This window comes from Eulemur rufifrons, chromosome 7 (assembly GCF_041146395.1).
Source record: "Eulemur rufifrons isolate Redbay chromosome 7, OSU_ERuf_1, whole genome shotgun sequence".
Classification (NCBI taxonomy): domain Eukaryota; kingdom Metazoa; phylum Chordata; class Mammalia; order Primates; family Lemuridae; genus Eulemur; species Eulemur rufifrons.
The window spans coordinates 75,458,002-75,473,767 of record NC_090989.1 but is presented as its reverse complement, the minus strand read 5'-3'; the positions used below and the strand labels follow the sequence as shown (position 1 = coordinate 75,473,767).

Below are 15,766 nucleotides of genomic sequence, written 5' to 3'. Positions count from 1 at the left end.
AGACGATGGAAGTTGTTGATGATTGAGGTCAGGGTCTCTAGTTCTAGCATATAAGCTCCCTAGGGCAGAGACTGGTTCTTAATAAACTTGACTGTTCCCATTGAACTTTTGTTTCCCTTAACAGCCTGAACAAAACCTCCCTTTTTAGCAATTTTGATTTGATCATTAGGTTCCTAATGTTTTTTTCATAGTACAAGACTTTACAGTTAGTTCTGCTCCCCTACCTCAAAACTGAAATAAGTACTTAACAAGTAAATTGTTACTATGCTAGGCAAGATCCATTTGTTTTCATTCATCAATAATGAATGCTCTCCCTGTTTCACAACCGCTAAGGCCATAATCAGTTCAGGCAAGGATCATCTATGGATGCTAAAACCATTGGGTGAAAGGTTTTTGACATGCAGAATACTAACAGCATTTCAAAAGTATCACCTCATAGTTGATTTATTAATTTATAAAGGAAGAGGACACTTTCACAATGGTGAAATTTGGTAGACACTACCTTAATCAAGGCATTAAACTCGGCATCACCAAATATGGCCAAACCAACATCATAAGCTTCCTGATGTGATACAATGGGAGGGACATGGCATCATGCATGTAATATTCCTGCCAAACTTGTTTAAGCTGAATCTAATCATTAAATGAAACCAGATTGCCGAACTTTTGTAAGACACCTGGCCTGAATTCTTTCAAAAGTCAGCTTCATAAAAAACAAAAAATAGGCTGGGAGACTACTCTAAATTAAAAGAGACTAAAAAGGCATGTTACTTCAATGTGTTATCTTTGAGTCGAGTTTAGATAGAAATTCACAACAATAGATAAAAAGACATTGCAGGGACCACTAGTGAAATTTCCGCACATGTGCATGTAAGACAGTATTGCACCCATGTTAAATTTCTAAAATATATTTCAAAAATATAATAATATTATTGAGAAATTAGGAGTTCTTAGGAGGTACAAGCTAAGATGCATATTGGTGTTCTATACCATCTTACAAATGGTTTAACTGGAACAGCAAATGGAATTTATGTAAATAGTGTGGTGAAATGTTGGCCATTAGTGAATCTAGATGAAGAGTGTGTGAATGGAGTTCATTTAACTACTTGTACAACTTTTCTGTGAGTTTAAATTTTTCAAAATAAACGTTTGGATATAAAGAAGGATGAAGATAAATAGAAATGAATGCTGTTTCATAACTCATTATTGGTAGTCTTTCTTTGTCACTTGTAGTTAGTGGCTTAGTGATAGTTGGGCTAAAATATTACCCATGTAAAGTCTTAACAGTGGCCTGACTTTATTTCACTCACATGCTGTGCATTTTACTTCTGGGCTCTTGTTCCATGAACTTACAGTGAGGGAGTCATCAGCCTGTAATTCTACTGGTAGTATTGAGAATCATGATTTTTCAAGTCATAATAAGCCCCAACTGTGGTTTGGTGAGCTTTTATCACATGTATACTTGTAGAATGAATAGAAACGCATATATCATCGTATGACTGGTTTATTCATGGGGGTGTGGTGGTTGTTAGTAAAAGGATGCAGTCATTGGACACTTTTTGTGTCCTACCTGCCATCCTCTTATCCCACCTTCATATACCGGCCCTTGCTACAGTGACCAGCTGTGCACGGGCATGACCTGCTAGCACCTGGCCTCAGCTGCAATACCTTTCACTCGTTTTCTGTCCTGGGCATTCTCTGCCACCATCCTACTTCTTGGCACAGATATGAGAGAGTAGAAAACCCCATAGGCAACCTGAAACCACTAGAAAGCTGAAGCCTTAGTGTAAATATCTACTCTCCCATCCCTCAGGTGGAACAGTCTGAGGCATATTTTACAGGACTCCTCGGAGAACTCCTAGGAGGACGGAGTCCTAGTTGCCCACGTTGCTGACCAGCTCAATATGACACCTTTGAGTTGGCTTTCTTCTCTTCTCTGCTTAACTGTTCGTAGTCCCTCAATACGGTTTCTTGGGATTGGTTCCCAAAATAAATGACCTATATGCAAACTTTTGTTATGAGCATTGCTTTTTTTTGGCACGACCTAGGCTAAGGCAATGGAATCTTTGGAATCTTTCTAGTTATGGTTGTAGAGTGTGGAGGCTGTCATTACTACAATGACCACTTTATAAAAGTTCGTGCAGGGTCTGAAAAAGGCTTTAGGCAAAGAGTCAGGAGAAGCTTCCTTGTTATTTGGCCTTGGGCAGGTCATTTAACCATCTGGTAACTGGCAAAGCTACAGTGATAGTTAAAAAGAAAACATGTTGGTAAGTCTGTAGAATTCTGCTAGCTGGTTACAGGACTGTTGTTCCTGGTATCTAGTAGAAAGTGCCAGGATAGCAAGATAGCCCTTAAATCTAAAGGTACAAAGAGAGGAAATGAGAATACCAAGAGAAGGACTGGTGGTAGGACTTGGGGCGCGGCATTCGTTATTTGAACTGAGACATAAAAAGGAGACATGAGAGTGACACAGAGGCCCATTCTAATCCTAATGAGAATTGAAATGTAGAAGCAAAGCTATTATCACAGTTACATGACCGCCACCTCATGTTGCCCTGTTGTCTGGTTTTTGTGCAAAATTCCACAGCGTTAGGCTGGAACTTGTTAATAAATTACATCAACCTAATAGGGGAAACTGAAAATGGGGAGCAGTCCCATCTTAGAGGGAAGGGAGAGTAGGGAGGCTGGAAAACAACTGAAGTTTTACAAGTACAGGCTGGTTGTTCACCATAATTACTTGTTTCATTGTACAGCTCAAGGTAATTCTGTGACTTTTGAGTCTTAGTGGTTAGATACTGCAGTGACTTAGGGCATAGGCAGTTGATATACTTTCTGCTACAGTAAAGTACAGATGTTGAAGAGCTGATTAAATCCTGTCTCTTTACCGATACCCCAAGGGAACACTTAATGAATGATGCTTCCCTTAAGTAGAAGAATAATTAACAATAGCTGTATTATTCATATTAATTTATAGTTACTGGTTGCTATAATTAATGCTATTTATGAAAATCATCATAATTATAGCATTTTACAATTTACAAAGTATTTTCCCATCCATTTTCTTATCTGAATCTTATAATATCCCTCTGGCTTAGGTGGGGCAGGTGGTGTTCTCTTCATTTTATAGATGAGGAAACTGTGGCCCAGGGAAAAATTTAGTCAGACTCCAATCCACCACACTTGCCAATATATTATGCTGTCTATGAGTATGTGGAAATATACTTATGAAATTCACATTTATTATAATATTTTATGTCTGCACACAAGAGAATCACGTTCACTTGGTTCTCAGCTGCCTTCCATAACAGTAGTGTCCTACCTTTCCTTGTTGTGACCCATTACCCAGAATGTTCACATGAAGTTTAAATGTTAGAGAGATTTTTTTTCTTAATAGTACCAAAATATTTCATAGTTATTAATGCCCTTTGAGATAAAGATGAGATCACCTCTCATAGAGGGATTAGTCCCACTGGCTTTGGAGAGTTTAATCAGACTGGAAATTCAGACTCTGAGAAGATAATCAGGCTGTCATATCACTGTTTTTCTATTTTGGGCTGTGGCAAGGGAGCTGAGGAAAATCTCTCAATTTCACAAGGCCATCCTTTAAATCTAGGCCATATAGCCTGATATACACATAAACACATGTGTGCACATGTATGCATACAAGTGTGTGCACACTGAGCCTTTTTGGTTCTTTTTAAATACCATATCCTAGAGCATTTGCTGCTTCCTCTTGTACATCTGGCTGCTTTTTACCCAAAAACCTTGGTATGAAAAAGATTATTGGCTGGACCTGTGCCAGAGTCTGTCATTATTCATTCATTTATTTATTCAAAAAATACTCACTAAACACTTACATGGGTCAGGCTCTAAACAAGATTCTGCGAAAACAGGAACAAAACAGACAAAATTCTTGCTCTCATGAAGCCTACATGTTCTAGGGGAGAGACTGACAATAAACAGACAGATATACATAAAAGATATTGTTAGATGATGGGAGATATTCTTAGAAAAATATACAAAACAGGGTGAGGAAATAGGGTAACAAGGAAGGGTCATAACATTACATCCAGAATGAGAATATCACAAGGCTGCTCTAGATGATGTGAAATGTGAAATCCGTATTTAAAGCGAGCTCTCAAACAAGGAAGCCCACTGTCTTGTGAGGTGGGTGACTATCTAGGTTTGGCTCCAAAGGCCTGAGCCACAGCTTCATAAGCAGTTGATGCTAACAGTGTACCTGGCATGTATCAGGTCCAGGAGGGAGTAAGTCATGCTGGCTAAATTCATAAGAGACTGACCAACACAATACACCAGATCTCATTAAGTTGCTTTTGTGCAGAGACATTTTAAATAAGTTCCAGGACTCAGGGAAGGTGGCTTGGTGAGCAACCTACTAGGACAAAAGGAGCCAGTGATCTTAATAGGCAATGCCATTATGCATTATGCCTGACATCACATAGTCACTAAAAGGATGGATTTACTTCAAGGGCTATAAGATTTAATGCTGGCCTATCAGGACACTCTAGTTGTTGTTGTTGTTGTTTGCTGTTGTTGTTGTTGCCGCTGCAGATATTCTAGTTTCCTGGCTAATGCTTTATCTAAACTCATGCAGACACTAGATACTATCTTGGTATTTAACCTTCTTAGACAAGTCCAATCTAGTCGATCAGATTATAGTAACTTTCTACTGTTTCATTCCTATTGAGTTTTGCTAAAGATATACTTAGATCTCTTGATGGAGTTTTAAGAGACACTCACATCACACCTACATGATCCTTCTTATATTGTCACTTCAAAATCTTATTTTCACTTCACTCTGCCTCCAAATCCTAGGGCAACCTCACTTTATATTTCCTTGCTCTGAACTCTAGGCAGTTTTCTGGTTTTTCCCAAACCTACTCATAATTCCTGGCAAAGCCCTGTGGCAATGTTACTGCCCTATACTCCACTCTCATTGATTCTGAGTGCAGGTAAACAGGCATTGACTTACGAGGTCCATAGGTCCCGACTTCATCATCAGTGCTCACTGCCACTTGCTTCCTCTGAAGCCCTTTGGCCAGAACCCTGAGAGGTCTCTTTCTAGTTCATGTTTTAGGAGCATTGCCTGGGTCTTGCCATCTCTGTCTCACACATGCACTCCTAATAATGCCGACCGACCCCCAGAGGCCCAGGCACTCTCATGTCTTCAAGTGCTGACTCCTCTCTCTGGACTGCCAGTCTCCCTTCCTTGGCCCTTGCTGCTCCAATAAAATGTCATCGTTCTTGGCAATGGTTTCTGAACACAAACAGCTTGTGAGATCTCTTCAGTTGCTTTTGCCTCTTAAGTGCGGGGATGGAGGCATTTATTTTCTTGCATTCTCATCCAAAAAAAAAAAAAGAAAAATGCTTCTAAATAAATGTGTCTGGAGGAAAATCACCTTATATTTTTCAGTTTCCTTGTCTGTCAAAAAGAGATAATTTTACCCCCAGTCTATCTCACTGAGATTTTATAAAAGCTAAAAAATAAATGAGGGGCAGAAAAACTTAGACAAAGCCATAAGATAACCTGAGAAATTTGCACTTATCACAATATCAGTGGAAATTTCCTTTCTTAACTTGTATGTGTTGCTCCAAGCAGGGAAATCCCGGAGGCAAGACCCTGGAGGAGAGACGCTCCAGCCTGGACGCCGAGATCGACTCCTTGACCAGCATTTTGGCCGACCTTGAGTGCAGCTCCCCCTACAAGCCTCGGCCCCCACAGGTTAGTGTTGCCCATAATGTCTGTCCGCAGGGAACGCCACCAGTACTCCACTCTTATCTGAAAGAACAAGCTCCATCCTAGTGCTCTTTCATTCTTTTTGATCTTGTCAGAGCCAATGGTCTAAGTTGTCTTTTTATTTAATATCAACATGTGTTAGTTTACTGGCAGAAATTTGTTAAACTGACTTTATGAGTACTTGATTGAAAATCACACAGTGTTGTATAAAATATTATAAAAATGTAAATCTCTTCTTATTCCATTGCCCTTCTCTTTTTCTAGCTTTGCCTATATGGATGGATATTTTATTACATTTTGTGAACAATCTTCACAAATACGATTTAGCTTGGCTATGGGAGGTTAAGGTGAGGGGCAATGTCTTTTGTAACGAAATACCTTATGTTGGAGATTGAGGTAATTTCCGTTTCTTTTGGTCATTGTTCTAAATAATGCTACAAGGGTCATATTGGTGTATATTTTCTTCGGAGCTGTTTCCCAGCCTCAGATGCCTAAGAGTGGGTTTCCTACAATAAGGAGTAAGACCACTTTATTTACGTTTCTTTACAAAGGTTGTGAATAGCTTATACTGGCACCAACAATTTGAGTACATCCGTTTCTCCTCCAATTCACCAGAATTTTGTGATAGCAATTAATCTGTGTTTGTTTAGGTGCAAGTGGTGCCTTGTTATCAGTTTTCCCTTTGCATTTTTTACTCACTTTGGAGCTTGGCTATTTTTCTCCATCTTTGCTTATTATCTGAATTTCTGAAGCCGATCTTCCTCTGCTAGTGATCGTTCCATGCCTCTCTGAAGTCTTAAGAGGGTTGTGGTAAATCTGTTCAGGGGTTCCAGGTCCTCAGAAAACAGACATCGGAACTCTATATGCAAACAAACATTGGACAAGCACTATTGTCATTGTGTTTGTTTCTTGTGTGACGTTTGCTTGACTAAATGACAGTGCACACAACACTCTGAGTCCCTTTCCAATTCTTGAACGGCAGCTGCTATATTAACAATGGTTTCTTGCATGAATTAAAAACCAGTCCTGCTTCTCTGCTGTCAGTCATTTCAACAGTTAGCTGCACATAAGGTTGCAGTGCTTTCCTCTTTAGATACATTCCCATTACCTCTTCTAAACATATAATGGGATTGTCAGCTATGTGGGGGTACAAGGCAAAACATACTAGAGCTTAGCTGTTCCTTAGCTATCTATGCTCTTGGCTCCACCAGTCCTGTCAGCAGTAAAAATGTACTTCATTTCTATAAATATGTACTGAGCTGCTGGTATATAGCAGGCACTGTGGTCTTTTCAGAGAAATGATAGGAGCAGGAAAGTGGATGGTTAAAAGGAAGAGAAATAGGACTCAGTTGTCATCTTCCAATAGTCCATATTATAGAAATTAAACCATGGCCCATATTGCAGAAGTACAAGGAAGAGAGTGCTACATTCTTTGAAGGTCGCAGAACCTGAGAATTCTTCTCAGAAGACGCTTATGTTCAGCTGGAGGGATGGGTGGGATAATGTTGAAGACAAGAGGGGAAAATAGCCTGAGCCACAGGGTAGCAAGCTCCAGGCTGCATTTAGAGAACTGTAAGCAGTTTGGTGGCTGCAGATGAAGCCACTGAATGCTTGAAGTGGACTATAGGTCTGGACAGTTTCCTACTGACAGTGTGTGGGCAAGTTTGAATGTTAGATTAAGACTTTAGCCTGTTTTTTGTAGATTATGGGATTATTTCAAGGTTCTCAAGCAAGGGGAAGCTAAAATTCCTTCTGAAAAAGGAACATAGGAAACAAGATCAACTCTAGAAAGATGCAGGAGAATGGGCCCAGGTAAGAGAAATATTCCCCAGAAAACCATGCTTCCTTCATAGTTTCTGACCATTGTTTGATGTTCAGCAATTTTCCAATTCCACTCAAACAAATTCACCAAGGCTAGTTTCTGAAGACAGCAAGGCTACTGATTTTGCCGCTGGACTTAACTGTATTATGCCCAAATACTCCCATGCATTCTTCCTCCTATCTATCCATCCATCCATCTATCTATTTAGCTTATTGTGTTCTCTCCTAAATTCTTATAGCCTAATATATACTGAGGAGATCATGCTTTGAGGTTTTTGCTTAATGTAGTCTTCATTTTTTAAGGCCGTGTGTCTACACATGCCTCCCATAAACCACTGCATTTTAACAGGTTTATTCAGTAGCTACATTTTGTTTAAGCAATCATTCTGAGCACACAGATTCATAATCACCAGTGTTTGGACAGTACTGATTATGAAACACTTTCACATCTATTCTTACTTGATTGAGATAAAGATATCTCAACTCTGAGATGTACACATGGTGTGGTTATTTCATGGATGAGGAAACTAAGACTCACCAAGAAGAGAGGTAATTTGTCTCTGGCCACATGACTACTGTGTGTACTTTGGGTTTGTGCACTGTGTGCACTTTGACTACAAGTGCACTTTGGGTTTAGGCCTGGGCTTGATTTTAAGTTGACACTTGAGGTGTATCAAGTTTTGTTTTGTTGTTTTTACTACTGACAAAAACTATAACATCAGTCATATGCGTGACAGTGGTCCCTTGAGTATGGCTTTCCTGTAAAAGGAAAAACATTCAGAAGGTTAAAAAAGAATTATTATGGCCCTTAAGTAAAATAAGTTCATAATTAGAGTAAAATCTACTTTTGTTGTGCCTGCTCCATTCAGAAATGAAAGGATGATCATTCTAATTCTTCTTCATTATTCTAATTTAGGAATGCAAGAGTTAATTGGGAGATAGAGCTCATCCTTCTGAATTATCTTTACTCTGGTGGAACTGAGTTAGATGTGGTAGTATTTATTGGTTAAGATAATTATATGCTGTGAGAACAATAATCATACACTTAAAATATCAAAAATATGTGCCAAGAGAAGATGTCTACGGCAGTCTGTGTTGTGTTGTAATTAAAAGGTACTTGAAAAGTCCTAGAAATGTAGACTGTTAATGCCCAACTTTGATGTTTCCATTTTTTATCGAAAGCAAATTTCATAACCTATTGAGTCACCTGAATACTTAAAGTAGGCTAGTAGGTCTGTGAATTCTCATTAGTCAAGCATGCATTGTGTGCTTTCCTGAATCTACCCCTTAATCATTTGGTAAGGCTGCTTTGACTCATGGGTTTAGGGAAAAGGATGTGTATATGGAATGTTGGTACAGTAAGTGGTTCCAGGGAGCTCCGTCTACATACAACTGTGAAAAATGTCTGAGCTCTTGAAAATGGGTTTTACTAAAGCATTTTCTACCTTGTATTCAAAGGAGCATTTTTCACTCTCATGTTTCCTGACTTTAGTTCTGTTCACTTATTTATCCATATGTTGATTTGGGATTATGTGGCTTAATTCCACATATTCATCCATTCATTCCTTCATTCACTTAACGTTTGTTGAGATCCTACTATGGATTAATTATTGGGGACAAAGAGGTTAGTATCAACATGTCCTTGCTGTGGAGTAATTCTTAATCCTACAAAAGAGATAAGCATATATACAATCCGAAGGGAAACAAAATAAGGGCTTCGATGTGCTAGTTATCAAGTGACTCACTATGTGTTGACATTGCTGGAAGATAAAAAAGAATGTCAACATTATACCCTACACCTTTCAGTGTCAGGGAGGACTGCATAGAACAGGTAGCATTTGAGGTCACTTGGCCTCACGTGTTATGGGAAGGGCGTGGGTTTCAAGGTGCAAGAATAACAGGAATGAGAAAGTCAAGAAATGTTGAAAGCAAATACCGTGTTTGAAGAATAAGCTAGTTTAATAGAGTATGAGGAGTGTAAAGGGGAATGACAGATGAAAAAAATCAAATGTACTTAGTGCCTAAGTAGCCCTCTTCATGTTCAAGGGCTCTCAGTGTAAGAAGAAACTTAGGGGAGATAGCTACAGTATTTCTGACTGCAGTGGATTTGGGGGTTACACCTTTAGCATATGCAAGGTTTGTAAATATATATTCATGACACTGCATAGATTTATGCAATTACACTACCTTAGTGTTTGAAACTAAAATTTCCAAACATTAAAAATGTATGTAGTAGGGAATAGTTTTAGAAGAATACATGTGAGAAGTTTGGAGGTGATCCTGGGGTGAATTGCAGATCCGCGGTGATCACAGACCATCGGAGCTTGAGTGAGCCTTCCAGGTCATGTAGCCAAAGTCTTACTTTACTGAAAAAATGTTTTTGACCAGAGAGGAAAGAACATCGCTCACTGAGGCTCAGGGGCAGTCTTAGTGATTCTTTTTCTTTTCCCTGAACCATGACCTAATACTTCTCTGTGATGATAATAGCAACCAAGGGATAGTTTGGTTCCCTTTAGTATCACAATTAGTTTATTTCAAAATGTCTCTCTTTTATGGAACTTTCTTTAAAATATGCCTTGGATACATTAAAAAGGATTAAGTATATCAAAAGCGTACCACTAAGGTGAACAGAAAATTTATGACACTATGGCATCCTTAAGCTAATGTATATATAAATCTCACACATTGGGTGTCATTTGTTAGTGGAAGTACAGTGTGGACTCTTTGGAGAAGCTACCCAGGGGGTTGGACTGAAATTCTGTCTATTTCTATGAAGATAAGGGATCAATCATGGACTTGAGATTTTTTTCCCTTCCCTTGATAGAGCCAGAAGTAGAATGCTGGTCTTTTAAATCCTGGTGCAAGGCTATCTTTCCTTCTCCATACAGATTTTGGTAGGGTTGGAGCTGGTACCTGGGTGACCTGGAAGAATTTTCAATTACCTTGTATTAATATTTCATGGTAACTGGGGGCATAGTAATTTTTTAATTAAGTTGCTTTTAAATTGATGAAATGGGATTTCACTACCCTCATTTAGACTAGTGTGATACTGTGAAATAAGAAAAAAATATGTATATATGTATATATATGTCTATGCCCCTGGTTTCTGATACAGTGTTCTTAAAACCTTTGTAATTTCCTAAGTGGTAGGGGTGCTGGGAACATCTTTTGTTCTAATATTATTTTGTCATTGATTCCAGTTCCTGACACAGAGCCCCTACATCCCTTGGAATTTCCTGAGTGATAGAAGGATCTTCTGTTCTAATGAGGGAAACCCTGATGGGCTCCTAGACTCAGACTGTTCACCAGAAAGACCAAGCTATGGTTAGAAGCTTGGAACTTTTATCTCCACTCCCATCTTCTGGGGACAGGTGAGGGGCTGGAGATTGAATTAATGATAGATCGTGCCTATGTTTTGAAGCCTCTATGAAAATTTCTAAAGGATGGAGTTCAGAGAGTTTCCCGGTTGGTGAACACGTCCATGTGCCAGGAAGGTGGTGGTGAACCCCATCTCCATGGTGACAGAAGCTTCTGTGCTCAGGACCCTTCCAGACTTAGCCCTATGGATCTCTTCATCTGGCTGTTCATCTGTATCCTTTATCATGTCATTTATGATAGACTGGTAAATGTAAGTGTTTCCATGAGTTCTGTGAGCCATTCTAGCAAATCATCAAACTCATAGAAGGGATCACAGGAATCCCTAATTTGTAGCCAAGTTGGACAGAAATGTGGGTAACCTGATAACCCCCTACTTGTGATTGGATAACCTGGTGACCCCTTACTTGAGATTGATGTCTTAAGTGGGGCAGTTAAAACTGAGGCCTTAACCTGTAGAGTCTGTAGTAACTCCAGGTCGGTAGTGTCAGAATAGAGTTGAGCTTTAGGACGTCTATGTGGAGGCAGAGAATTGGTTGATATGTGAGCAAATCTGACACATTCAGTGTCAGAAGTGAAGTATTCTGTGAGTCATATACAGAAAACAAGTGAGTTTTTCCTCTTCAACTTATATGAAAAAATTTGGAGAGACTTTGAGGCTAGGAACAGAGTGGAGTATAGTGATAGCCTAGTTTCCAGGTTTGCCATTGGAAGGTACACTGTCTCCTCAGCTGCATGTGGTCACCTTTCTGCAAAGAGCCCAGTCTGAGGTTCTTTTTCATTATTTCCAACCGAGCAAGGTAACTACAATCCATTCCCCTTTTGCAGAGATACAATATTATTCTGGAGCTATAAGAAATAAGATGTTGGCTTACAGCAACAGTTCACATAGTCCTTCCCATTTCATTTTGGGATTGTTAGCTTGTGTCTGGAGTTTGCTTTAAAGTTTCAGGACTTTGAGGGTTTGAGGCTGATCCTTTCTGAATGCTGTTTATCCTATAACTGGCATATTTAACTTCTTCACTTAAAACATTTAAAAATTATTGTAATTTCTTAGTCTATTTGGAAACTGAGTACTTAAATGCTGTATGGTCATTCAGACATGTTTTTAATTGCAATCCCAGTGCTCCCACACTGGATTCCTTTGACAGAGCAATAATCTATGAGGCAACTTGAGAAATTATTTCAGACATGTGTGTTGTATTGAAGGCTTTTCATTAGGAATTCATGTGGCCTTAGGGCTTGGATGCAGTGTAATCAGGGTGGAGTCTTGTGGTGCCCTGGATCTTCTATTCTCTTGTGCTCTGTGTTCTAGCTTGCAAAAGCCATGAGCAGCTGCAGGGGAGATTAATTAGTAATTAAATTTTTAATATTTCATATTATTCTGTGCAACCCAAACATGTAAGCTACTGGGAGATGAAAGCTATAACATGCTGATACTATGTGATGAGACATAGAGTGTCCCTGCGGACTAAGGAGTTTGCTATTTTTTAGCTAGGCTTCTTGGAATGGAGATAGGAAGTGGGTGTTACTTTGTTGAAAAAGAGAATAGGTATGGATAGTGTCATCTTCCTCTTCCCGTATTCTCCTGGGAAAAATTTAGGAGCTTTTCATGATTTGCCAAGAAACGGATTTGTCTATATATTTGCATTGTCTGCTTGGTAATAACTTTCTTTGAGAGCTATGGTACAGGTTGAAACATTGTAGAAACCTCATGTATAAGATATTAAATGGAATACAGTTAAATAAAATGTGCAAAATATCATTTTAAAAGAAAAAGGGATCTAATTCTTTGCAATGCCATGTTTTGTTTATAGGATCTGGGTCATTTTGAATTAGTCTGTACCTGCCAGAAAACTTGAACAGTTCAATAACAATGAGGTGGGGGGTGGGGGGAGGAGTGGTTAGCTGACTCAGAGTTGCATGCCACGGCTTTTATGATGGGCAATTAATTTTTAGAGTGTGTATAATTGCATTTCAATAGCACTTATACCTCCTCTCTCTGTTTTAGAAGTTGTGTTTATGTCATCTGTGACAAGCATAATCAAAGTTAGCTTTAAATAAACTTTGTTTTGAGTGCCACAAAAAGAAACATTTTTAGAGTGAAAATTTAGCCTGAATATCTACCTTACATTACATCTCTACAAAACTTTTATACAAAAATGTCCATGTCTCGTGGCCCAGTGTAGGAGTCTGCTCTGACTGTATGGTAGTTCCTAGCAGTGATGGGCAGGAGAGACCTGGAGTGCTCCTCCTGCGGAAGCCTGCCAGGGATGTCTTCTGCGCTACTCCAACCATGGGCCTGTGGCAGCTCTTAACTGGGATTTGTGTGGTAGACCTTGAGGAGTCCTTGGCTCAGAGATGATTGTGTCACAATACATGGAACCATTCAATCCAGGCATTGGTTTCAAAAGAAGCAAACAAAGCTGCCTGTTGAGTATCTCTCTTTTACAACAGCTTCATAGTGGAAATAATTAACCCTATGTCTATGCAGAAGCATACATCATATTTATGAAATTAAAGAGTGTTCTCATCAGGACTGGTTTCTCTATTTCGTTCTTCCTCTCCCACTGTTTAAATATCTATTCTGGTAGTAGCCTTGGTCTGAAACACCGTGGCCCTTTTCTTTCTTAACTGAAAAAGCAAATAAACAACAAAATACAAATCTAGCTTTGTTTTTTTACTCAAGATGGCTTGATTTAACCATGGCAAATACATAGGGTTGTTGTGTTTTAAGAGAAAAAAAATCGTATCTCAGATAATCTATAGTTGTTGTTTTATCCATTTTGACACCCATTTCTTATATGCTTTATAGCCAAACTAAAGTACAATGATGATAAGGATGGTCTCTAGACAGAAGGTTGGAGGTGGTTAATAACCAGTCCTACATATCACCATTTGTCATGCTGAGTAACTGGTCTGCCCTCCACACAAAATATCACATTGGAATTTAACTGCTAAGATTCTTTTCACACTGTGGAAAAATTACCAGGAAAGTTAAACACTACCTTTCAGTGCATATATTAATTACAAATATAAAACTTTATGTGTCATAATTTGAGCATACATATTTTCTTATAAAACTGTAAATTGGAATTGTGTTGAAATAAAGGGTACAAATTGGTCAGATACTGCTTTCGAGCCAGCATTTACAGTTTTCATTTATAAATGCAGATAAAGTCATTTGTAAATTTTTGAATTTGTCTCTCTGCTTTGGACCCCGGGCCCATACCCAAATATGCGCCTAAGCTATATTGTCATATTGAGGTTAAAGACCATAGAAGAAGATTGGATTTAGTTTCACTGCACTGAATCACAAATTACTCAAATGTAAACTTAAAATTCTGGAAATTTTACCTCACAGAGTATATTTTACAGAGATAATATAAAAGTATAAAATGCCTTAAGCTTGAATAGCAAAGAAATAATTGTGACAAATACCAGACTATGAAGTCCCTGAGGTAAGATTATCATTTGTTTTCCAGCACATAAGAGGCACACAAATTTATGTTTGCTGAATAAATAAATTAACATTATCATCTAGACATCTCCACTCTAGAAATATGCTAAAAAGTCCAATCTGGAATTGACATGGAGTTAATGTATGACAAAGTTATAGCTTCTTTCTGATTCTTCTATAATGAACATATATTTGCATTAATAAAAAATAAGTGAAGCTGAGGTGAATGATTTTTTTTGCAAAAAGCAACATAATGATACTTGTTCATCTAAAATTTTCAGTTTTACCCCTATGTTGCCTTATATCACTTGAAGGCAATGCAGTTTGTTGAGAAGATGATGTTATCATAAGTTATAATTCAGACTAAGCCCATTCTCTTATTATTAGGGTAACATAAGAAATAAGCATCCAGTCTTTTTCTGTATCCTCTACAGACCCAATGAAACAGAGGACTGCTATGTTACTTTCTTTCTTTTTTCTTTTCTTTTCTTTTTTTTTTTTGAGACAGTCTCACTCTGTTGCCAGGGCTAGAGTGCTGTGGCGTCAGCCTAGCTCACAGCAACCTCAAACTCCTGGGCTTAAGTGATCCTTCTGCCTCAGCCTCCCGAGTAGCTGGGACTACAGGCATGCGCCACCATGCCTGGCCAATTTTTCTATATATATTTTAGCTGTCCATATAATTTCTTTCTATTTTTAGTAGAGACAGGGTCTCGCTCTCGCTCAGGCTGGTCTTGAACTCCTGAGCTCAAACAATCCTCCCACCTCGGCCTCCCAGAGTGCTGGGATTATAGGCGTGAGCCACCGTGCCCGGCCTTATGTTACTTTCTTGAACAAAGATCAATATGATAAATTCTTTGACATAATAACAGGAGATACAAAGTTACCTGACTGATGAAACAGTATATGCTTTCTTTTCTTAGGAAAAAAAGATAAAACACCTGAAGAATTATTACATGATTCTTTTGCTTTGACTGCTAGGAAGCTCTGATTCATTAGAGGAAACCTCCAAGATTCATCTCCTTCCTTTACCAAGTTATTTCTGATACCTCTTGACCCAGTATTTGAAATGTGCTAAGTATATGCCAATTATAAACCATTTCAAAATGAATAATTGCCTAAATCTAAGTCATGCTTTTCAAATGGAGATAAATTGTGTGTATACACATGTATGTACACATATATGTGAATATCTTTAAAAATATATAAACTTAAGACTTTTTGTTTAAAGAGAGTATTGAAATTCTAAATGGATTCTTAGCTTATATTGATGGTAAATAATGGATCCATTAAAGTAACATATTCTGCTTGTGTAAATAAAATATAAGATTTAAAGTGGGTTAGAGAGCTAGAAT

General features: G+C 38.4%; 1 protein-coding gene across 1 annotated transcript in view; it reads left to right on the top strand.

The window, feature by feature from the left end:
• Positions 1-15,766, top strand: part of LPP (LIM domain containing preferred translocation partner in lipoma) — a 645,020-nt gene that overhangs the window by 306,595 nt on the left and 322,659 nt on the right. Inside the window, exon 7 of the mRNA XM_069472792.1 lies at positions 5,621-5,743. Within this exon, the coding sequence (XP_069328893.1) occupies positions 5,621-5,743 (123 nt within the window). The remainder of the gene's footprint in view (positions 1-5,620; positions 5,744-15,766) is intronic.